The sequence below is a fragment of the Pseudorasbora parva genome, chromosome 21 (genome assembly GCF_024679245.1).
Source record: "Pseudorasbora parva isolate DD20220531a chromosome 21, ASM2467924v1, whole genome shotgun sequence".
Classification (NCBI taxonomy): domain Eukaryota; kingdom Metazoa; phylum Chordata; class Actinopteri; order Cypriniformes; family Gobionidae; genus Pseudorasbora; species Pseudorasbora parva.
The window spans coordinates 14318051-14343600 of NC_090192.1; the positions used below are offsets into that span (position 1 = coordinate 14318051).

At 37.4% G+C, this 25550-nt stretch overlaps 1 protein-coding gene across 2 annotated transcripts in view; it reads right to left on the bottom strand.

Annotated features, from left to right (window-relative positions):
- Positions 1-6673: 6673 nt before the first annotated feature.
- stat5b (signal transducer and activator of transcription 5b) overlaps positions 6674-25550 on the bottom strand; it is a 44127-nt gene continuing 25250 nt past the window's right edge. For both annotated transcript variants that reach the window (XM_067429138.1, XM_067429137.1), the window contains exons 11-19: positions 19594-19716; positions 19397-19489; positions 18660-18866; positions 15832-15926; positions 15614-15756; positions 15363-15518; positions 10750-10807; positions 10212-10316; positions 6674-7775 (exon numbers count right to left, since the gene is read on the bottom strand). In XM_067429138.1, the coding sequence (XP_067285239.1) occupies positions 7652-7775; positions 10212-10316; positions 10750-10807; positions 15363-15518; positions 15614-15756; positions 15832-15926; positions 18660-18866; positions 19397-19489; positions 19594-19716 (1104 nt within the window). In that variant the 3' untranslated portion in view covers positions 6674-7651. The remainder of the gene's footprint in view (positions 7776-10211; positions 10317-10749; positions 10808-15362; positions 15519-15613; positions 15757-15831; positions 15927-18659; positions 18867-19396; positions 19490-19593; positions 19717-25550) is intronic.

A 25550-nucleotide genomic window follows, 5' to 3' on the forward strand; every position in this document is an offset into this window, starting at 1 on the left:
CACCTTCTTCAAGCAGTGGTACAGGAAGAAGTCTGCATCCTTCAAGAAAAACATGATTTTCATGCAGGACAATCCTCCATCACACGCGTCCAAGTACTCCACAGCGTGGCTGGCAAGAAAGGGTATAAAAGAAGAAAATCTAATGATATGGCCTCCTTGTTCACCTGATCTGAACCCCATTGAGAACCTGTGGTCCATCATCAAATGTGCGATTTACAAGGAGGGAAAACAGTACACCTCTCTGAACAGTGTCTGGGAGGCTGTGGTTGCTGCTGCACGCAATGTTGATGGTGAACAGATCAAAACACTGACAGAATCCATGGATGGCAGGCTTTTGAGTGTCCTTGCAAAGAAAGGTGGCTATATTGGTCACTGATTTGTTTTTGTTTGGTTTTTAAATGTCAGAAATGTATATTTGTGAATGTTGAGATGTTATATTGGTTTCACTGGTAAAAATAAATAATTGAAATGGGTATAAATTTGTTTTTTGTTAAGTTGCCTAATAATTATGCACAGTAATAGTCACCTGCACACACAGATATCCCCCTAAAATAGCTAAAACTAAAAACTAAAACTTCCAAAAATATTCAGCTTTGATATTAATGAGTTTTTTGAGTTCATTGAGAACATGGTTGTTGTTCAATAATAAAATTAATCCTCAAAAATACAACTTGCCTAATAATTCTACACTCCCTGTATATGTAAACCCGCTTTGAGTACCCTCAAAAGCACATATAGATTAATAATATAAATTATTATTATTATCATCTCTTTATGAAACATTGCTTGCTGTATTCCTCATTTCTAAGTCCCTTTGGATAAAAGCTGTAAAACTATACAGTGAGGAAAATAAGTATTTGAACATGCTGCTATTTTGCAAGTTCTCCCACTTGGAAATCCTAGAGGGGTCTAAAATTGTCATCGTAGGTGCATGTCCACTGTGAGAGACAATCTAAAAAAAAACATCCAGAAATCACAATATATTATTTTTTTACATATTTATTTGTTTGATACAGCTGCAAATAAGTATTTGAACACCTGTCTATCAGCTAGAATTCTGACCCTCAAAGACCTGTTAGTCTGCCTTTAAAATGTCCACCTCCACTCCATTTATTATCCTAAATTAGATGCACCTGTTTGAGGTCATTAGCTGCATAAAGACACCTGTCCACCCCATACAATCAATAAGAATCCAACTACTAACATGGCCAAGACTAGCCTGACAAGCCAGACCCACATCAAGATGTTTGGTCTGGAAACTCACCATTAACAGCTTAATCCGAGGGGCGGATAAACGGTTGTCTTTCAAACTCCCTTTCCAAGGCGTGCATTGCGTAATTGGATATCGCTACAACCAACCAGAGCAACGAAGGTGAAGCAGAGCTCGTTGACAGATTAAACTTTTGACGTATTTGACGCAAAACTCAGAACACATCTTCCCTTCTTAAGAATGACTTCAGTGCCATTCTCAGAGAAAAGCTTAACTCCAAGTCTTCCAGAGTTGTGGTCAAAGCTGATTCGAAAGACCGCCATTCGCCAATTTCTGTGTTTACTAGAAGCACACGCAACTCGGCCGTCATTATATTAAGCCCCGCCCGCCGACTCTATACACGATGTGATTGGCGTGACCAGAGTTTGGCGTTTATAGCTCAGAATTGAATTGAGAGTTGCTAGATGACACTCGCTGCAAATTAGATTTGCTGCCGCTAGGGTGGGTCTAGATTTCTAAGCTAGGCCAAGACCAAAGAGCTGTCAAAGACACTAGAGACAAAATTGTACACCTCTACAAGGCTGGAAAGGGCTACGGGAAAATTGCCAAGCAGCTTGTTGAAAAAAGGTCCACTGTTGGAGCAATCATTAGAAAATGGAAGAAGCTAAACATGACTGTCAGTCTCCCTCAGACTGGGGCTCCATGCAAGATCTCACCTCAATGACCCTAAGAAAGGTGAGAAATCAGCCCAGAACTACTCGGGAGGAGCTGGTCAATGACCTGAAAAGAGCTGGGACCACCTTTCCAAGGTTACTGTTGGTAATACACTAAGACGTCATGGTTTGAAATCATGCATGGCACGGAAGGTTCCCCTGCTTAAACAAGCACATGTCCAGGCCCGTCTTAAGTTTGCCATTGACCATTTGGATGATCCAGAGGAGTCACGGGAGAAAGCCATGTGGTCAGATGAGACCAAAATATATCGTTTTGATCATAATTCCAATAAACGTGTTTGGAGGAAGAAGAATGATGAGTACCATTCCAAGAACACCATCTCTACTGTGAAGCATGGGGGTGGTAGCATCATGCTTTGTTTTTTTTTGTCTGCACATGGGACAGGGTAACTGCACTGTATTAAGGAGGATGACCAGGGCCATGTATTGCGAGATTTTGGGGACCAACCTCCTTCCCTCAGTCAGAGCATTGAAGATGGGTTGAGGGTGGGTCTTCCAACATGACAATGACCCGAAGCACACAGCCAGGATAACCAAGGAGTGGCTCTGTAAGAAGCATATCAAGGCTCTGGCGTGGCCTAGCCAGTCTCCAGACCTTAACCCAATAGAGAATCTTTGGAGGGAGCTCAAACTCTGTGTTTCTCAGTGACAGGCCAGAAACCTGACTGATCTAGAGAAGATCTGTGTGGAGGAGTGCGCCAAAATCCCTCCTTCAGTGTGTGCAAACCTGGTGAAAAACTACAGGAAACGTTTGACCTCTGTAATTGCAAACAAAGGCTACTGTACCAAAAATTATTAACGTTGATTTTCTCAGGATTTCAAATACTTATTTGCAGCTATATCATACAAATAAATAGTTTTAAAAAAATCATACATTGTGATTTCTTGATTCTTTTTTTTTTTTGATTATGGCTCTCACAGTGGACATGCACCTACGATGACAATTTCAGATCCCTCCATGATTTATAAGTGGGAGAACTTGCAAAATAGCAGGGTGTTCAAATGCTTTTTTTTCTCACTGTATAAAAGCATCAGTATACTGCTCTGCTCGGGTCTATGTCCAATGGAGGCTCATGAGATTCAGTTCAGGTGGCGTACTTCTAAGTAAATCCATAATAATGTGTCAAGGCAACAGCACACCTGCCAAAATAACGGACTGAGTTAGATCATTATTACACGGCTCTGTGGATTATTTGACTTTGTCAAGCAGAGGATTGTGGTGGTTCTTTCCACCCTCGCATGATAAAATAATTCCCACTCAAATTCATGCATTTAAATTTTTATTAGTTAGGTAGCCATATAATATGAGGGTTAATGTATAGCCAGCCAATCATTATAAAACAAACAAACAAAAAAAACTAATACAGGACAACCCTCTGCACTCCTGTTACATACCGAAAACAATGAGATCTTTTTCCAACACAATGAAAGTAAAAATAATGGTCAAATGAGTAGGGAAAAAAGACTAAGCCAAGCCATCACATTATGTTACGTTCACATTGAAAACAATTTACAGTAGCTCTAAAGACAATTCAAGCACAATTTATTTGCATCGCAACATTATATGTTTTTAGATAACTGTGTACACTATAGCCATTCCTCAATATATATATTTTTGTTTATTTTTATATAAAATTCTATGTCTGCATAGGTACTATAAAGATATCTCTTTGAGGTTTATTTTCCTGAGATCTATTATTGGGGGAGCGACTTTATCTTGACTGACATGAGGGAAAGGTTGTTAAAAGAAAACATTTTCCATTATTTAGTTTTTTTTTTTTTTTTTTTTTTAAGGGACTGGCCCTTTAAAGACAACATTTTTGATATTTGATATCTATAAAACCCATTCACTATAGAGAAAAAAAGGCTTAGAAAAAAGCTATAAGGGAGAAAAAAGTGCTCTAAAAAAAAAAACTTTATAAAAACAAGATTGACATCTTATGCAATTTTGCCTATTGATTATTGTTTAGAGATTTTTACTGGGATCAAGATGTTTTGCAAGTTAATTATGTATCTGTATATCTGAAATATAAATTTGAAAGTGGCAGAAAATCTGGAAGCTAACACTAGACTTTGGTATAACTACTGACAAACCTTAGCTGTTTAAGGCACAGGAAGAGGAAATGAAAATGCTTTTGGTAAAATTAAGAATCTAAGCTAGGAGGAAGTCAGTTCTTTAAGATATGGCCAAAAGATGCAGGATAGACCAGACATTGATAATAGACACTTTCAAATCAAACACAACCACCATAACATCATTGCCCGTTTATCAGAGAACATGCGGTTTATGACTAACATAAGCAAATGTTCTTGTCAAACTCAAGGTTATGTGTTAAATATCTTTCTCTTTCAGCGCGATTTACCACAGAATTACTGCACCGGTATCATCAATCTCTATTTCCAAAACAATTATCAAGTATTCACTCCATCGTACAGACAATCAGATACTCCCAGCCCACTCACACCATTGGTTATGGACATGTTACTCTGTGGGGCTGCTTGCTGAGTGATGTTTAGAAAGGAGGACTCGCCTAATACTATCGCCTAATTTACTTTGTCTCGGCAAATTAAGACTTAAATTACTAACTTTACAAAAGCTACATATTTAAACCTTAACCAAGGGCATAATTTAAATATCGAATCGCAAAATGTTATCAAAAGTGTCAATTATCACTTCGTTCTGAAAATGTCTGATGTCTAAATTTAAGAAAACTTGGTAAAGATAAACAAAAGGACATTCTGAAAATGTAAGCCAGACTCTGCTAAATTATACCCATAGGTAAGCTATTTTAATTTGAAGCTATATTATTTATTCTTTATATCTGCACAGACAAGATGAACAGTAGTAACAATGATTAACTCCTTCAATACACCCCAAATCAGATGGTCATATGCAGTTTTTCACCAGTTGGATTGTCTTTTACTTTTTATTCATCCTAGGCTGTTTGTCTGAGTTGACGGGTGTGGCTCATAATGACTAGGATGACATAAGCACACAATTCAAACTTTACTTAATATGGACAACAGGGATATTCTGAGGTGATGAGCCAGAATTATGGAATCCTGAGGTGATGTGTTCATCAATTTACAGAGCTAGGAAATTCTGTAACTAAGTTGGGGAGAAATAACACCACTTTAAATGCTAACCAAAACAGCTAGGACTACCTTCACATAAATAATGAAGGACATGGTTCAAGACACAAAACAACAGAAACAAACCACAACACCATCGTTTCTCAGCCCCCATAGTGTGTAGGCTAAACAGGTTCGGGTTAACAGTGTTAAAGCTACACTATGTAACTTTTCCGTCCGCCAGAGGGCGCCTATTCAAAACAAAGGCATAGTTTGATGACGCCAAGTTTGAGTTCAAAATTTTGCGACGTGGTCTTCACCTCACAGCCAGTGGAAAAGAAACGGGATAGAACTCAGGCAGAAATCATGTTCATGAATGTGATTATTAACATTAGTGTAGTATGAAGCAGAGCAGGACAGAGTGTTGTGGAGCTGAGCAAGGCCACTGGAGCTATTGTTGCCGAACACGCAGTTCGCGAGCAGCTGGACTTTTATTATGATGGGACACAGTCGCCGGACTATTTCCACTTTTCCGGTCATGAGCGTCATGGGTAACGGAGCTCTGTTTATCATATCAGGCACATTTAAGTGTGTTTAAAATTATATTATGACGTTACTCTGTGCATTCGATCAGCGGCTGCTGTGAGACTTGTTTACACTAAGAGTAAAGCGTTTCTGCAAACCGAGGGTGACGCAGACATGACGCAATTGACGTGACTCCCTCAGACGTCCTGGCTCCTTGGTTAAAATAGCAATTTTCTCAAAATTTACAAATAGTTGGAAACATTTTGGATATTGTGAAAACTCAACTGAAAAACATATATAACACTGGCCTAGCAAATTTTTGGATATTTTACTGCAAAAATACTACATAGTACACCTTTAACAAGTGTCTATAAAAAATATTGGTACAGTAAAAACTCCATTAACTCTAGTATAAAGCCTATATGTTAGCTTTAACACAGCCTCTATAGCGGCTGAGAAATGGTACTGTGAAATTGGCTGATTGTGCAATACGTGGCTTTGTGTATTAACCAGTTTTAAGTAAAAACCGTTCAATATTTAGATTTCATTAGGCCATTATCCCTAGTATGAAGCACTTATATTAGCTTTAACGCACACCCTGTTGTTTCTGAGAAATGGCATTTTGAATTAGGCTGAAAGATAATAGGATGCTCAGTGTGTACTATCCCGCACGTGAAGTCTAAGTGCTCATAAAAAAAGTTTGGTACAGTAAAAAAAAAGTTGCCTTTTGCTAGGCCGTTATAAAGTGTCTTGTATGAGAGGTTGTCTTGAACTGACTGGTTCATTCAAATGTAATAAAAAGTGGTGCAATAGTAACTGTTCAAATCTGAGATAATACAATTCTTTATCAGAATTAACACCCGGACCACCTTTTTTACTCAGCAAACATGTAACTCAAGTAGCACTATAGATATGGATGCTGGAGATATGTTGAGGTTGAGGTGAGGTTCACACATTGATAAGTAATTAACAAATTAGTAGCTGTATGCAATTTGTTTTTATGTAGTAAATCATAAAAACACCATGTTTCCAAATATTAGGAAACATGCTAAATTCACATTCTCGTTTCTTCAAAATATAATGCAACAGCCAGTTATTCTACTTTGAAATGTCTGTAACGTGTCGTAATGCCTGTTTTTGGCCTGTGTGACCCTGCCCACTGCCAATATACCCAATGCAATTTCGACACCCTGAGTTACCAATAGGTGGAAACCACAGCGTATTGCTGCCATGGAAGCCAGCAAACAAACTGGGTCAGAGATTGCAGATTCCACCAAACCTAAAATGCCTCAGCATCCATCTAAAAAGCTCTATGACCAGAGGCGTATTAAAACGCAGCTAAATCAATCTCATAAACTTAGATCATCAGGCTTGACGCCTTTCATTGTCAATTGCGTTTGTTCCTGTTGCGTGTCCTCAACCTGGCAACCCATTAAAGAGACCAGCCTGAGAGGGAAGGGATGGGGCAAACAACTCTCGAATATTTTGAATTTGGACTGCAGTACCCGTTTCAACCACTAGCTGTCAATATTACATACTTCACACTTCACCTTTAAGTAGTTTGTTAAGCACACTATTGTGCAGAAGCACTTCCATTGTGTTGTGGCTTGATTCTGCTGTGTTGTTAACTTGTTTTTCTTTTTACATTTTGTCGTTTTGTGCACCACTGGCCCAACATAGGAATGAAACAGCTGTATAGCATTTTAATTTGAGGTGTACAAATTGAGAAGACTGAATACTAATAGCTAAATGTCTTCAATGAGCCAACCGTCTGATTGGACAAAGATTTGACCATGTAGGTTTAAGTGTAAAGGTAAAGGGTGATGAAAGTGTAAAACCCACATTAGACTTGTTATGCAGCCACTCATATTAAGCCCAATAAAAGTCCACATTGTGAAGTCCATAATGTGTGTCATTGTACATGACATGATGTTCTGTGTTTTGCTGGTTAATTTTGGGAAATTACGCATACATCACGAAAATGCAAAGGCAGTTAGACATCCACTATTCACCATTGACAAACAACATTTCACATTTGTTAAGATAAAAATATGGAATGGAACCATAGAGTTTTTTGTGTAGCTGAGATGAGAGATCACAGGGTTAAAGGTCATGACTGTTGTCCACTCCATTGGGTTTCAATGGGCTGTCGAAGGAACTCCTCCACCTGCCGGGCCATGTCCATGGTCTCATCCAGATCGAATTCACCTTCTGTGTCTAACATGGATTCATTCCTTCGGACACATACACACACAACAATCATACAAATATACAATCATAGCAGCAGGAACATATTTTGAGCAGGGGTGGCTGAGAAAAAAAAAGGGTGGGGTTCCATAGACCAAGAGAAACCACAGGAGTCCATGACTAGAGGTGATCTAGACTGATGACTGGCAGGACGATGGCGGAGGCAAAAGAGCAAGAGAACTTTTGATAATAAAGTTGCATTGCTTCGGTTAAATGGAGAGTACAATTCTGTCATCCTTAGTTGCATTTTTGGGTAATCTATCCCTTTAATATTAGTGAGTTTGGCGGTTTTATTGTTGTCGTGCTTGCATTAAAAAATAATAATAAACCACAAATTAAGCATTCGTTTTAAAGTAAGGGGAAAATCTAAAGATGTTTAGATGTTACAACCAGAGCATGTGAACGAAGCGGCGTGATGCTCAGCTCAATATTCTGCTCTATGCCATCGCGCTCCACTCAATCTCTCACAGCCCAAGCAAACACTCCACTCACCTATCACGCTCAAATCCCACTCTGACATGACATTTCTCTGTACTGTATTATACTATACTTGTAGCCTGACTCTCGTACATTTAATTTGAACAGAGTCTGGCTACTCTCCATTGACAAGCGTTAACTTCCTTGAAGGCGGGTACTGTTGAAGTTTAAAACTATTGGATCTGCCCAGAGTAGGGCTGGGCGATTTTTCCCCCTAAAAAAATCTGCGATTTTTTAAATAAAAAACTTGATTTCCGATTTGATTTGATTCCCCCCCCCCCGCCCCCATTTAAAACAAAATAATAGCAAACTGTATTTTAAAAATATATATATTTATTATATTTAATTAAAGTGCATAAACATTTTGCAAAGGCAAACAAGGCCTTTATCTAACTGAAAAGTCACTGTGCGTTGTGCATCAAAGATTGTTAAATTGTTAAAAAAAATTCAAATTATTTATACTGTATTTGGATTGAGCTAATAAACAACAACAAATCCTGAGGTAACTTAGTTGAATTGAACATGTTAACAGTAACACCATTTGCCATAAAAAATTTAATTTCATTTTAAACATACGGTATACTGTTTGAAAAGCTTTGTTGAAGAGATGTTTGCTTTGTTATTCCTAACCAGGGATGTTTCCTAACACCACAAGAGTGTTTTTCTTTTTCCGTTTTGATCTGAGAAAACCAGAGAATTTGTCATTTTACTATTTTATTGTTGTTTTTTTTCCTTCTTAAAAAAATAATATTTAATCAGCATTAAGAATAAAACATTTTCCAAGAAAGGGAAAGATCTAACATTAAAGATCAAAGTAAGTTGCTACAGTTCCTGGGTGTCATCAACAAATATCTGTGTTTGTAAAATACGTGGTGTAATCGGTAACACCAGTGTTGTCACAAGTTTATTAATCGATAGGAACATCGGTATCGGTAGGATACACACGGTAGGAAATCGGTAGGAACACTTCCCTAGGGTATAGCCAAGACGCTTAAGTAAAAAGTTTGATAAATAACTAGAATGTGAGATTAGTTGCTGCTGAGGGACGAGTAGACTCTCGCTCTCTTTCTGCGCTCTCTTTGCAATGACTGTAGAAATGGTTGTTAATTGTTAATGTTGTAGACAAAGTATGTTACAGGTTTACTTTTTACAGTCATTAATGTTTCCAATGAATTCTAATGAATAGACGCATTAATAAAATGAATTCAATTTCTTTGTTTTTTTGTTAAAGGGTTAGTTCACCCAAAAATGAAAATTATTTCATTAATTACTCACCCTCATGTCGTTGGACACCCATAAATCCTTTGTTCATTTTCGGAACACAAATGAAGATATTTTTGTTGAAAGCTGATGGTTGAGGAAGGCTTCAGAAAGGCCTCCATTGGCATTCAGTACATTTCAACTGATCCATTCACTAGACCCATAAAAGGCACTAAAGACTTCGTCACAAAGTCCATCTCACTACAGTGGCTGTACAATAATTTTACCAAGCGTCAATAATAGTTTTTGTGCGCAAAAAAAATCTAAATAATGACTTTTTCCGCCAAGTTATTGTCTTCCGTGTAGGTCTCTGACGTTAACTCACCTGGATCTCACACAAAATGTAGGCCTTTCTGAAGCCTTCCTCACCATCAGTTTTCAACAAAAATATCTTCATTTGTGTTCTGAAGATGAATGAAGGTGTTACAGGGGTCCAATAACATGAGGGTGAGTAATTAATGAAATAATTTTCATTTTTGGGTGAACTAACCCTTTAAAACATTTTGATTGGTTTATTTAAAACACCCCCACCTAATTTTTTCTTGGGTTCCATGTCAGAGGGTGCTGCAGAACCCTCAGCACCCCTACTTCCCACGGTACTGCATACAATCATGCAATCATGTTATTGGAGAGATTGGCACAAATAGCACAGGGAAAAAGGCATTTAAATGTTACTGAGAACTTACATTGATGGATAGATTGTGAAGTTATGGTGTTGGCCGACGGTGGGCGATGCTGCATGCTCCATGAAGGAATTCCCAGAAGACGGTTCAGGATTGGGTAAAGTAAACCTGATAAGGAAAAGAAAATACATGCAGATCATTTAACCTGATGTCTGTAACATTTGATGTCTTGCTCAAGAAATTTCTTGCAATATACTGAGAATTTGTAATGCTTTATGTATATTGAATTTAATACACATTATAATATTGTGTGAAAATAAGGGCAATAACTTCCATTATTATTTTAACATACTGATATTATTTTGGACATTTTCCAAAAATTATTTGGTCAGGAATACATATACCCTGACAGTTTCTTTGTTGCAAAGGCAGAAGACAGGATTTCCTTATATATCCATAATATATACATATATACACATTAGGCATATTTAAGTGGGAACATTTCTCTAATATCCAGGGAATGCTGATGATCATCATGTGGATTTGATTTGGATTGTTTTTGTATTTTTGTAAAATAACTTGAGAAGAGAAAAATACTCACTCAACCTTCACCACCTGCTTGATCTCTGGTTTGACATATCCATCCCCCACTGCTTTTGCTGGAAAAAACAAGATCACATTCATTAAAGACTTTCACATCATTCAAATCATTCACAAGATCCAAAGTGAAGATTTTTCATCTAGACAGAGCATTTATTCTGGTCCTGGTCCCCTCCCCCAACACTGCACATTTTATATATCTCCCTAATTAAGCACTCGTGATAGGGGAGACCAAATATATTATTTTTACTACACGATTGTTGCAGGAGAATGTAGTAAATTCTTGGTGCTTTAGTTACCCGTGGTTAGCATGTTATGCACAACCACAATGTGAGTTACACATTCTGACTAGCATGGTTCAAGTTCACTTGTGTAAGTTCTAGTTTATGTACTGCATATATCTGAAATAATATCATATAGGATGCATTTTAGTGAGTTTATTAATCTATTTTATTAGTGTTCATTCACTCTTCAGCTTACGAAGCTCAGCTGACAATGCCCAACACTTTTATGATTTGAATATTTAAAACAATTACATTCCTTTTTAATGTTTTTTTTCTTTTTCTCACATATATTAATGCAAAATTTTTAAAAAAACTATTAAATCTAATAAGCAAAGACGGAGCGGTGTTTCTGATATCAGTGAGCGAGGAGTGGAGCAGGGAGCGGGTAATTGTGAACCTGGAGCGGGGTGATTATTGAATGCATAGAGAGTGGAGGAGAAATTGCCGCCGCTCCAATCCGCTCACATACTCTGGTGTCAACTCGCAAGACTCGCAGCGGGGCGGGGCGGAGCATCACGGTGTTTCTCCATCTTGATGTCGGTCAGCCATCACGATGGACGATGATATCTTCCATCGGCACAACCCTAACCTCTAACAAAATTGTGTCGCATCAGCAGGAAAATTAGCTCATTCGACTCCAAAAACAGAAATCTGTAAATCTTATTGCTGCAAAAGTAGTAATGTAAAGTAATGTAAGGAGGACATTTGTTTGGGTGAGATCCCATATCAAAAACAGCTATAACGAACTCCCGGCAACAACTTAACTAATTTAACTTTTTTAAAAAAGAAGGTTTTTTACAATAAAACAAAAGTTAATTATTATTCATAATAAGTAAATAATACATTACTTTCAATCAATATTTTCATATAATTTCCAGTTAAATAAACTGTTTTAAAGGGACAAGTGATCAAGTGATAAGAAGTGTTTAGCTGTAGAAGCTACTAAACATATTTGGAGTACACTGTTTTATAAAAATGCTTTGCTGCATTGCTGAAAACTCCTCTTATCTGTGAAATTGCCTACACTGCACAATAAATCTCTTAAATCATGTTCATCATTTATTTGTTATAGTTATAGGCCTAAAATTAACACTCGCCAAGCACGAAATGTGAGTAAAAAATGCATTACAAATACTAAAATGAGCTCTTTTTCACGTCGTCTTGCACTTGACTGGACAAATTCACACAAAATTGTCAAAACATAGTGAGTATCCAAGTAAATACAGTCGGTTATGTCTTACATGAGCGTTAACAGTTGAGAAAGTAAATGCATGAGTACAGTATTAGTATATTTGATACGTGCATTTGCTCTGACACCAGCCAAATATCCCTGGCGCTTTCTAGGATTTTAACCTTAATCATACAACAAAGGACAAAAAAAAAAAAAAAAAAAAAAATCACTCACTGGTCTTGACTGAATAACTTTTGTAACTCTTATAAAGATTCAATAATAAGGATGTTTAATTTAAACACTGAAGACTATGCAGTGTTATTTTACATTTGCTTACTGTATTATTATTTCCATTTGTATCTGTTATATTGTTCATTTCTTTTATTTCATTATATCTTTGGTATATTGTATGTATGTGTGCTTTTGGTTGAAATTTGATAATTTGTTCTTATTTTGTTACTGACTGTTTACTTGTCTTTAACAATGTTTTAAATTTACAATGGTGGCCAAAAGTATTAGAACACTTGGCATCTGGGAGCTGTCTTATTGGGCCCAGATTTATTTTCCAAGAGGACAATAAGATCGAAACATTCTTCTAACTATTGCTAGAACTACGCGACAGAAGGAATCTGCTGGAACATTTAAAACGATGGACTGTCCCACTTAAAGTCCGGACCTTAACCCCATCGAGCACATCTGGGGCGAGTTGGAAAATAAACTGGATCTATTGTACATTCAAAGGAAAGCCTTTGGCATCCGTTGCAGAAGGCATGGGATGACATTAGTGTTGAAGTTCTCAGAGCAAATATATTGACTGATATATTGAATATATGCCAGAGAGATGTGCTGCTGTAACTGCTGCAAAAGTTGGACATACCAAATAATACAAATATTATTTAATATTAAAAAGTTAAAAATGGAGAGAAAAACAGTATGACTCGCTTCATCCCTCACTCAAGAAACAGGTTTGTGATTGGCTCTAAAGTCCAACAATAAAAAAAGCATGTTGTAGGGGTGTCGTCCCCTGTTACTCAAAATAAACACGACGTTTATAGTTCATACAACTTTATTTAGTGCACAGCAAAGTTTTGCACAACTTCCATCACTGTCACCTGTACGCAGACAAAACACACTGCTCATGTGCCAACCCGCCGGCATACTGCTGTATTCAACAGTGTAGAAGCTCCTTGTACCGCAGGGATGGAAATTAGCACCCGCCACAAGCTTTACACACTCAAATCAGAATTGTAGAATCTTTCTATAGTCGACTGATAGTCGAATCATCTATGTGTGTGTAAATGGGTTGGGAGGGGTACGACACTAGTCAGCAGGAGGGTAAAACAATTTTTATATTTATTTTTATAACTATTTTTAACTATTTGTAATCGAATTTTAAAGACCTGGCACAACGTTGCGCAACATTGAGCTTCGCGTCTGGTGTGCGACGGTCTGTGACCCCTTTTCAGTCAGAGTCAGTTGAAAACCGATACAAATGTGTGACCATTCAAGTCGGTTGAGATGTTAAACGGATCACAATACGCGTTTTAAACAGCAGGGATGCTTAAACCATTTACTGTGACCTCACTTTATAGGCACTATAGCAACCAGCAAGTTGTAGCTAGTGTTACGGACTATGCGTGCACACTGGCGTGAAAAAGAGTGAAATAAACTAATGTTTTCAGTTCATTCATATGGAAGTTGGTGCAAGCGGCATCAAATAGAAGCATGGTGGCGGCAAGCACACAGTTTGCGCTGACTCGGCGATGTGGCCGCATTTGACTTTCCGACAACTAATAATCACCACAGTGAGAGGCTCCAGTCAGTAAAATAGGCATGTAAAATAGAATAGAATAGGCCACTAGGGCTCTGAACAATTAATTGTGATTAATCGGATCCAAAATAAAAGTTTGTGTTTACATAAAATGTGTGTGTACTGTATAATTATTATGCATTTATAAATACACACACATGCATGAATATATTTAAAAACATTTTGTTATATTCCTATATAAAATCTTTAAATCTTATATATATATATATATATATATATATATATATACATACATACATACACACACACACACATATACATACATAGATACATAGAAACAGTATTTTGACTTTTTTTCTTAAATATATACATGTATGATTGTGCATTCAAATATATATAAAAATTATACACAGTACACACATATATATATTACATTAACACAAACTTTTATTTTGGATCTGATTGGATTGTTTACAGCCCTAGGCCAAACCACACTGACCGGCAGATTTGCACTGACTGCAGCATCGAGGGAAATTGGCCATGGAGATCACAAGGTGCATCAGTGTTTTCACAGCGAAAGATGTTTTCTGCCGTAGTAAATTAATTCCAGACTCTTCCTCATCCAAAGAAAGACCAGTGCGAGGATGTATAGCACAGACTGAAGGAGAAATATGTGCTTTTGCAGAACCAGGTGTTGTATTTATTTTACTATCTCTTTCTCTAAATGTGCACATGGATTTTTTTCTCAATAATTTGTTGATTATGGCATATTTATTTAAGTGTTCTGTTTTTCTTACTCTTGCAAGTGTAATAATACAAACTATAATTAAAATCTTGCCTTTATAACAACATTAAACCCCTGTCACTGTTGTACTTAAACGTGACCTAGTCTTTTTTTTCTGCTATTCTGCTATAGGATGCGGGTGAAGAACCTGAAACAACTTCATCCAAAGAAAACACCATTGAAAGATCTCCTTGAAGGAACTTTTTGAGGATTTTAAAAAATATTTAAACGGAGTTATTATTAGAAATCAAATAAATATTTACATTTTACAAATAAATATGCAGAATGTTTAAAAGGATACTTTTATTTTTATAATTTTTTTAAGTGTTATTTTGTTAATAAATTAGCGTTGTGCATCATAATGCATCGTGAGTTGAGTGAAACGCTACATCCATACTCTTAATAGGATATGCATGCACACATGCACGCAAGTGTTTAAAAGCGGCCGCTTATCAGTGGGTACCAAACTGAGTCATACTACTGATACTGCAAACGTCAGATCTACACTAATCACCCAAAATGACCTATTTTGGAATTTAAAAGATTTTTACAGAGATTTGTAACCATGCATTTTTGATATATTTGCAAAAGGCGGCGTGCATACCATTTGGAGGTGTGCAGTAACGGGAGAAGACTTCCTCTTTGGACTGGCTGGGATAGAGGAAAAGCAGGTGGTTCAGATCACTGATCCGATCGGCGAGAGAGCGGATGGAGAAATCTTTAGTAGTAAAGGGCATCAGATTCCACACCATCCTTTCTCCTGCACAGCAAAACACACATACTCAGTATGATGGATGCCATGCAACTGCATTCTGACTAATATAGTCTTTACTAACCCTTTACTGTGCTTCTTACCTGCTTTGTGCGGGTTTTCTGCGACCCATGCAATGGTGATGCCTCCGATTTCAGAGTCGCTGAAGCGCAGAAGGAAAGTGCCGTTTGGTTTGGACATCAACATGTCCTGAGCTTGCTGCTTGTTCAGAAAACCCAAAATCGCTCTACAGATGAACATACAATATTTTAACAAAATGTAGTCTTATTACTATATGAAGTGCATGGAATCAAGTCTTTACCCATCATTCCAGTGAGACTTCAGGTGTTTTTTCATTAGCTCAATGACTCCATCAAACCACTGCCAGAATGTGAAGTTCCTGCCCGGCAAACTCTCCTGTCAACACAAGAACAGCCAAGACTGGATACTGAGTCTGGAGACTGCATTGCATTCTTTTTATGTTCTGAGAAACAAAACTAAAGTAATGGCGCTGCACACTAGCATTCGGAAATACAAATTGTTTATATTAGCAGCTCTGGCGGCCCACCACAGTTTAAAGGTGTGATGAATTCAGAAATCAACTTTCCCCTAGACTTTGATATATAAAAGGTCATGGTAATATAAGAATCCATTTCAGAGCTGAAAACTGCCTTGTTAGTAAAAGAAAAGCTTTTATAGACACCAGGCCTAGAAAACGAGGCTCTCAAATCAATGACGTATTAGAAGAGGGAAACACCGCCTCTATGCTGCTTCTATAGCCCCGCCCACCAACTCATAGAGCTAAACTGATCACGTTACCGAGCAATAAACGCTAAAAATAGCAAGATGATTGTTTGTAAACAAGTCTCAGGTCGATACTGGATTTGCAGACACAATGGCCCTCATTTATCAATCTTGCGTAGAAACGGGCGTATATGTTGGCGTAGGATTATGCTTACACTCCTCTCACCGCCTGATTTATGAAGCGGTGCGCACCTCTGCAATCCAGGTGTACGCAATCTTGCCCTTGATAAATGCCGCGGTTGAAACCGATCGTCATTAGAATAACACGCCCCTATATATTCAAGTTTCCCCCCCCCCACGCCCTCATTTGACGCCATGGACACACGGAAGACGGCAAAGAAGCGAAACTTCTCCAACGTGGCGATCGGGTGCGTCTCAATCATCTTACTAGTCCACTAGTCATGGCACTGATTAGGACATAAGTCAATGGGAAGTGGAAAAAAACGAAATTGTTTTATTTGGGAGTTTAAAGAGTGGGATTAAAGGGAATTTTATTATTTTGTCAGTCTGAATTATTCAGTCCCAGTCCGTGCGCAGCTGCCGGGCCTAACAATGAAACATCAGGTAAAGCACACAGGCTCACAACTGGAGGAATGCATCCCTCAAATGCTTTGGTAGCCTATAGTCACACAAATTAAACATTGAAGTCCATGTTGCACAAAAATAAACACTGAAGTTTATAATTACTATGTTGTTGTTGTTGTTTTTACTGTGGGTCATAATATAGCATATCTTTGTCAGTGTGTTTTGTGGTGTTAGGAATTGTTTTTCTGCGCCTTTTCGCACTAACTCAAATGTGCGTGCACCACCTCCTGAGCTGGCGTAGGATTTGAGCCAACGTCCATATTGATAAATCTCAAAGTCACCGTGGGTTTGGGTGTATGCAAGGTGTACGCTGGAAATTTGGTGTACGCACTTTTGATAAATGAGGGCCATTGAGATTAAAACACAGTATTGGATCCAACAGGAATGGTGCTGCACACTTATGTGAGGTAAAACGTGTTTTTTTTATGTACAGATCGTTTTGAGTATGTGTACGCGACATGTCTGAAAGAACATAACAGCACAGCACGCTGTCACAGCCATGAGAATCCTTTATTTGTTGGTTCATTGCAATTTGGGATCAGACTCTCAGGGCTCACAAAGCCCGACGTCACGGGGTTATGTGTTTTCCAGACGGCCTACCACAACGTAAGCACATCGGCAGGCAGGTGAATCTCAAATATTGAAATAACATTAATTTCTTGATCTCCGTTGCATTTAAAGAACGCGTGCGTGTGTGGTTTGCGCTTATATTCACGATCGGGCGGGCCAAGTAATAAAAAAATGTATTAATGACGGGTGGATGAGAGATAAATCATTGTGTTTGTTTGATAAATAAGTTTTGAGACCCTGTCAGAGAATCATTCCGGTTGACGCTTTCAAAACAATCCCTCCCTCATGTGAATTGACAGGTGAGCAGAAGTTTATTAAATATGCAAATCTTATCCAATCCTAGCCGGGGGCGTTCTTCAAAGTCTCCAGTGCAGCACGCCCATCAAAACCGAGTGTTTTGGAGAGAACCTCAAAACCAGTGTAGAAAATAGCCTATTACTTATTAGTTATGATGTTTTGAATGTAAAAACCATGCAAACGTAATAAGTTGACCTCAGACAACAGTATATTTAAAAAAAAACGTTCATGACAACTTTAATATGTCCCACCACAGTTTAATCTGTCCCACCAGTTTCATAATAAAATAAAAATATTTTATCACTTCTCACAATAAAATAAAAGGTCTATAAGGTTGTGCTTTGTACCACTGCTTTGGCAAAGCATCTGGCAAATTAACTAAAATCACTATATGACTTAGTGCTCTTATCAAATCGCAAAAGGCAACGATTTAAAGAAATAACTACATGGTCTGTTGCACAATCAACTCGAGATCCGGCAATTTCCGTGTTTCAGAATGCTTTCATACTAAACTGCATCTTTGCATGTGCTGTGAGTTTAGCATGCATTTTGGAAAACCAACGATTTCCAGTTATGCTTTTTTTTTTTTTTGTGCATTCCCCCATACCCCACTAGAGGTCCACCCTCAGAGGTCTCTCAAAATCCAGCGAAAAAACACTGTAATGCATGCCTCTAAAATTGTATTTATTAAAACTAAACACATATGTATGTTGTAACATTATTGAAATTCTCTGCTCATTTAGAGTCCCACATGACTGAAAGGATGCATCAGACAATTCAACTGATTCAGTCCTAATCGTTCAGTCTGATTTGCTAACCACTGAAAAAAATGTACTCAAAAAAACATCTACAGGTGATAAGAGAAGAGATGTTTGTGTATTAGTTGATGGTTACCCTATTGAACTGAGACCAAGTGATGGTCATGTTGGAGTAGTCCTCAGGGTTATTGCTGGAGCTGCTGAAGGCTTTTTGAGCGAGGAACACCAGATTGTCTTCTGACAGGCCTCTGTCACTCTGAACCTCCGATTTATATTTCATATTCAGAGCCTCGCACAACTGCGGCCACAGGACCTTATCAGGCACTATGAACGGGACTCGACCCTAAGGAGACATAACATAATGAAGAACCTAATGAGCACAGATGCATTCTGTTGTGAGCACTATAGTACATGGCAAGCATAGATGCTAGGGCTGGGTTGACTGGTTTGGACCTTCATTTATATAAACAGAGATCTTATTCTGTTTTCAGTTGATGCATAAACAAAACTTCACTAAACATTATTTGTAGAGCCTCCCATCCAATTCTCACAATATGCTTTAAAAATCCTGATATGAAACAAACTTGTCTGAGCTTTCAAATTCAAATTCGGTCAATTTGATAACAAAAGCTTTTGTTAAACATATGCAGTGTTAAATATTAACCTGTTGACTTTGTTGGAATAAATCTGTCATGAAACCTAGTTTTTATTACAGCCACTGAATTAATGTTTATATTTCAATAACAAATGTATTTATTTTGGGGTAAACATTTTTGGTTGCATCACTAAAATAAGACATTGATGATGCTTCACATGAGAACAGTACATTTTATACAAATATGCAAATAATATGTAAATAATGTGTCCTCTAACCGGCTCAGAGAAAGCATTATCCCACAAAACTGTCGCTGTAGCGTTATTGTCTTGACTCCCATGAACGATGACCACAACAGGCAGGGATAATGTCTGTGCAAGAGATAAACAAAAAGGCACACATTTATTAATGATACAATGTTGCATAATAAGACAGCAAATTACAAAATATTTTTTGTTTTAGTTTAATGTTTCACCTTCACGTGAAACACAAGTTCATTTCCTCCCACACTGAATTGAGACTCGAACAGAACTGTAAACTTTTCTTCAGTCACCGACTCTGCCCCACGGCGGTCAGACCGTTTAATACGCTTCAGAGACTGCACACAAAAAACAGCAATCAAAAAAAAAGAAAAATCATGAAATAATAAAAAAAAGCAACAAATATAATATAACATAACATAACATAACATAACATAACATAACAACATAAAACATAACATTATATGCATAATATAATTTAATATAATATAATATAAAATACAATATAATATAATATAATATAATATAAAATACAATACAATACAATACAATATAATATAATATAATATAATATAATATAATATAATATAATATAATATATAATATAATATAATATAATATAATATAATATAATATAATATAATATAATATACAGGTCCTTCTAAAAAAAAATTGCATATTGTGATAAAGTTCATTATTTTCCATAATGTAATGATAAAAATTAAACTTTCATATATTTTAGATTCATTGCACACCAACTGAAATATTTCAGGTCTTTTATTGTTTTAATACGGATGATTTTGGCATACAGCTCATGAAAACCCAAAACTCTTCCCAAGAGAAACCCAAAAAAATCTCAAAAAATTAACATATTTCATCCGACCAATAAAAGAAAAGTGTTTTTAATACAAAAAAGTCAACCTTCAAATAATTATGTTCCGTTATGCACTCAATACTTGGTCGAGAATCCTTTTGCAGAAATGACTGCTTCAATGTGGCGTGGCATGAAGCGATCAGCCTGTGGCACTGCTGAGGTGTTATGGAGGCCCAGGATGCTTCAATAGCGGCCTTAAGCTCATCCAGGGTGTTGGGTCTTGAATCTCTCAACTTTCTCTTCACAATATCTCACAGATTCTCTATGGGGTTCAGGTCAGGAGAGTTGGCAGGCCAATTGAGCACAGTAATACCATGGTCAGTAAACCATTTACGGCACTGTGAGCTGGTGCTAGGTCGTGCTGAAAAACCAAATCTTTATCTCCATAAAGCTTTTCAGCAGATGGGAGCATGAAGTGCTTCAAAATCTCCTGATAGCTAGCTGCATTGACCCTGCCCTTGATAAAACACAGTGGACCAACACCAGCAGCTGACATGGCACCCCAGACCATCACTGACTGTGGGTACTTGACACTGGACTTCAGGCATTTTGGCATTTCCTTCTCCCCAGTCTTCCTCCAGAATCTGGCACCTTGATTTCCGAATGACATGCAAAATTTGCTTTCATCCGAAAAAAAGTACTTTGGACCACTGAGCAACAGTCCAGTGCTGCTTCTCTATAGCCTAAAAGTGGCTTGACCTGAGGAATGCGGCACCTGTAGCCCATTTCCTGTACACGCCTGTGCACGGTGGCTCTGGATGTTTCTACTCCAGACTCAGTCCACTGCTTCCGCAGGTCCCCCAAGGTCTGGAATCGGTTCTTCTCCACTATCTTCCTCATTGTCCGGTCACCTCTTCTCATTGTGCAGCGTTTTTTGCCACACTTTTCCTTCCCACAGACTTCCCACTGTGGTGCCTTGATACATCACTCTGGGAACAGCCTATTCGTTCAGAAATTTCTTTCTGTGTCTTACCCTTTTGCTTGAGGGTGTCAATGATGGCCTTCTGGACAGCAGTCTTAGCCATGGCTGCGGTTTGAGTAATGAAGCAGGCTGGGAGTTTTTAAAAGCCTCAGGAATCTTTTGCAGGTGTTTAGAGTTCATTAGTTGATTCAGATGATTAGGTTAATAGCTTGTTTAGAGAACCTTTTCATGATATGCTAATTTTTTGAGATAGGAATTTTGGGTTTTCATGAGCTGTATGCCAAAATCATCAGTATTAAAACAATAAAAGACCTGAAATATTTCAGTTGGTGTGCAATGAATCTAAAATATATGAAAGTTAAATTTTTATCATTACATAATGGAATATATATATATAAATGTGTAGTTTTAGCAGGGACGTGCACAGGGGGGTTGCTCAGGTTGCCCGGGCAACTGCCCATATGCCCTTCTCGACTCACGTTGCCCTTCCGAGGTGGAAAAAAATAAATAAAAAAAATCGTACAATGGATGCAGAATTTCACGTAGGCCAAGATACAAAAAAAAAAATCGCAAAGCCTCGTTCACTTCCATATTCGGGTACCCGTCCGAAAGTGAAAGTAAAGCAATTGCTTGGGGCACCGAGCTGGCCTGGGGCCTCAAGACAGCGACAGGTTAAGAATAAAATGCAACGACAAACTGCTTGAGCGCCCCTTTGATAGTCAATGCAGTAAAGTGCAATGACACTGTTATCGGAATCCCCCTCAAGGGGGCCCTCTCAGTCGTCGCTGACAACAGCCACCCAACCACGCAATCTCTGCCGGCAAAATACAAAACCTCCTCGGCGATCATGAAGCGGAATTATGCTTTAGGAAGCCAGAAAAGAAAAAAGAGAAAAAACAAGATAGTGGTAAGTGATAAATTACACTGTATAAAATAGCTTTATTTGTACAAAAATGGTGTAATTTTGCAGCAGGTAGGCTAGCAAAAATATGTTTATATTAGCTAACGTTACCTGACTGACGGCAAATGCTGCTTGTAACGAACAGTTAGTGCAACTTTGTTTTCGAACGGATGGAATACGGATGGATAAAGAAGACGCACATCTGTTCTAGAATAACTGTTTATCGTATTTAATGACATAAAATTGCTATAGCTTTGTAATAGGTTTTGATGAAAGTGGCATAGCATGCTATACTAACTATGTTTATGCTATGCATAAATAACCTGGAATAGTTAATATAGCATTAACTATTATTATAAACATTATTTAACCAGAAAGAGGCAGAGGAACATGATTTTTTTCATAGCTTATCTTAATGTGCTAGAGTCGGGATATATGGTAGTAACAGTTTATGCAAATATGATATTATTTTTATAAGTTACCAATGGATCTTGAACAGTTACTTTATTCGGTGTGGCAATTTTTACACTGTTGCATTTTGAAGTACAGTATCAGGACAACCCACATGTTTTACTGTTACTGTTTATTAACTATTTAACAGGTATTATAGTCATCTGTTGCAACTTCATAATAACCATACAGATGATGTTTATAGACAGTTTACAAACCAACTAGTAACCCTTAACAAAGTGTTAGGAATATTTGGTCTGTCTATCTATGCAATGTTTATAGATGTTTAAAAAATGGTTTCTTAAAGTTTTACAAACATTTTTTAATCATTACCCGTTTATCTGTAGAAAGTTAGCCATGTCCATTTTGCTTGGGACCCCCAAATTCCTTCTAACCGCCCTGGCTGAGCCTGCATGAGCGGCACTAGAAGGAGATTGTCGCGGTTGTCGGGTGAGACTTAAAGTTGTCGGAAAGGTATAACAAACGGACGATCATAAACTGTTGATGGCAGTTAAATTAATATTGTCTTTTTTTATTAGACTATTGATATTGACTGGTTTAAGTTCTTTATTGGTATAGGCAAGGGAAATGGCCTCAAACGCACCAAAATGCAGGAAAACACATCTACGAAATAAAAAAAATTCTTGGGGGAGAAACCCCCAGACCCCCCTGCAAAAAAATAGCCCCACCTATAATATTTTTCCTGACCAGAACATAAATACCACTAGGGGGCATTGAAATAATAATGATAATGGCAATAACAATAATATGTAATTGGACAGATCATGGGGGGTGGTTTCGGTTGGGGGTGGGGGGGGGGTTCCCTTTTTTAGGTCAGAGCAACTGCCCCTCAAAAATCCTGTGCACGTCCCTGAGTTTTAGTGTATTAATATGACATTGAAATTCTTAGTTTAAAGATCAAAGCTCTGCATTTTTATTTTGTGGGGGGTTGCAAGACATATAATGCAATGCAGTAGAATGATGATTGAGAGATGAACACTTCTCAAAAGCCTGGTGTATCATATTTGATACTCATATATTAACATTTTTTTTTTTTAAATTGGTGTATAGATAATCATATGGGTAATCAAGTTAACCTAAGTTTCTCATCATGAAATATTCCTCACAACAAATTAACCCTTGAAATGCATTTAAAAAAAACTAAACTGTACACTGTACATCTTTTGCATTCCTAAGTCCAGTTGGACTCTGCTTTTAAAACAGTCAAAACTTAATATTTTTCCCAACTTTTTTTTTAAAGTATCGACCTTAATGCATTAGAAGGGTTAAAGTGTTAGTTCACCCAAAAATTCTGTCATTAATTACTCACCGTCATTTTGTTCTACATTTCCCGTAATACCTACGTTCAATTTCGTTCTAACGTGTTTCAGTCTCCTACGTAGTAGGAGTAAGCATAAATTAAAATTTTTAAAATTTGAATTTAAATTTTTGGGTGAAATAACCCTTTAAGTTATTCCTAAAAGTAATTATCAGGTTTACTTTAAGGGGTCATTTAATGCCATTTTTGTTAATATGTTAATATAATTCTTTACTGTCTAAATTAAAAGTTTGTAATATACTTCAGTTAAAAAGTATAATTAGTATTTTAAGAAAACACTAATTTTACCTGGTCAAAAACAGCTGTTTTCAGCAAGCCATTTCAGTGCATGCGACTTTAAATGATAATGAGATTTGTTGTTCGGTTTAACACAGTGTTGGCTTGACAACAGTTGAGGGTATATTTTGGAGAAAGAATGGCAACGGGAGTTTCTGAGGACACATCTGTGCAACTGTGTCAATGTGAACCGGAGTCGAAACAAAACGATGGTCCGACAATTAAGGCTAGAACAGGACGGTTCTGAATGGTTGGTTAACATAATGTCACTTTGATCTATCTTTGTATGTACTGGCAGGGTAATGTTAGCGTAGTGAGATACGAATGCTATGGTTTTACTGATGTATACCTTGGTTCATTGACAGATTGATGTTACAGCTAATGGTCATAAAAACTTTTTTTGGTAAATGTAGGCTTGTCAGTGATGCGTAACCTTATCTATGCAGTGTTAGGAACAACTGTCAGGACTGAAGTACTACATTTGGTCACCACAGGAATGTTTTAGCAGTAGTTGAAGGAGACCTAAGAATTTGTTGTAATGTATACTCATGTCCAGTGCAGTACGAAAATGTTTTAATCAGTAACAGACGCCTTTATAAACCATCTACAAAAGTAAGCTTAGTGTAGTGTTACCACATTAACTTGATCACCAGCATACAGTTTGTAAAATCACAATAACCATAACGTGTTGTTCATTATAATGTGGGATTATGAATTAGGAACGTCATAAATAGATAGCATGCCGTAATTTAACTTACCCTGTAAACTTAAGCCGCATTCGTCGTGAAGCGTACAAGCGATTTAAGCGTTACACTCACTTCTTCTGGAGGTTCAGCATAAACACAAATAGTTGGTATTGATCCTTTTTTCAGGAGCAGCTTCAAAGCAAAACCTGCTTTAAACTGACCCTCATTTATAAAGCAGTCTGGTGAGAAATTATTCGCGCAAATATGAAAGCATTGACGTTGATCGGGGAAATATTCCCTTTAAAACAAAACTCAGCCACTGCGTCTTCAGCGGTTCGGGTACATCAAAATGACTGCTGTGTTCATTATTACACCCAAGAACAGAACACCAAAATTGTTTAGAAGCCATTCTGCTCCAGCTGGATTACTGGATGGATTTTTATCATTATAGGTTGGTTGTGTACAGGCACTGCCAACACACATTTCCATACAATCAACTTGTAAAAGTGCATGTACCATTATATGACCCCTTTTATAAAAAAGCAGTAAAGATTTGACAGCAAAAAAGACATGTTTACCACATAAAGGTAAACACAGGTGTACATTTTTAGAATTATACTAAAAGGCCTTTTACTTGATAAAACTCAACTATTAATCAGACGACAAGGATTGTATACAACAGGCCTTTCAGCAAAGTTTTTATCCGGATTAAAGAGGACTTAGA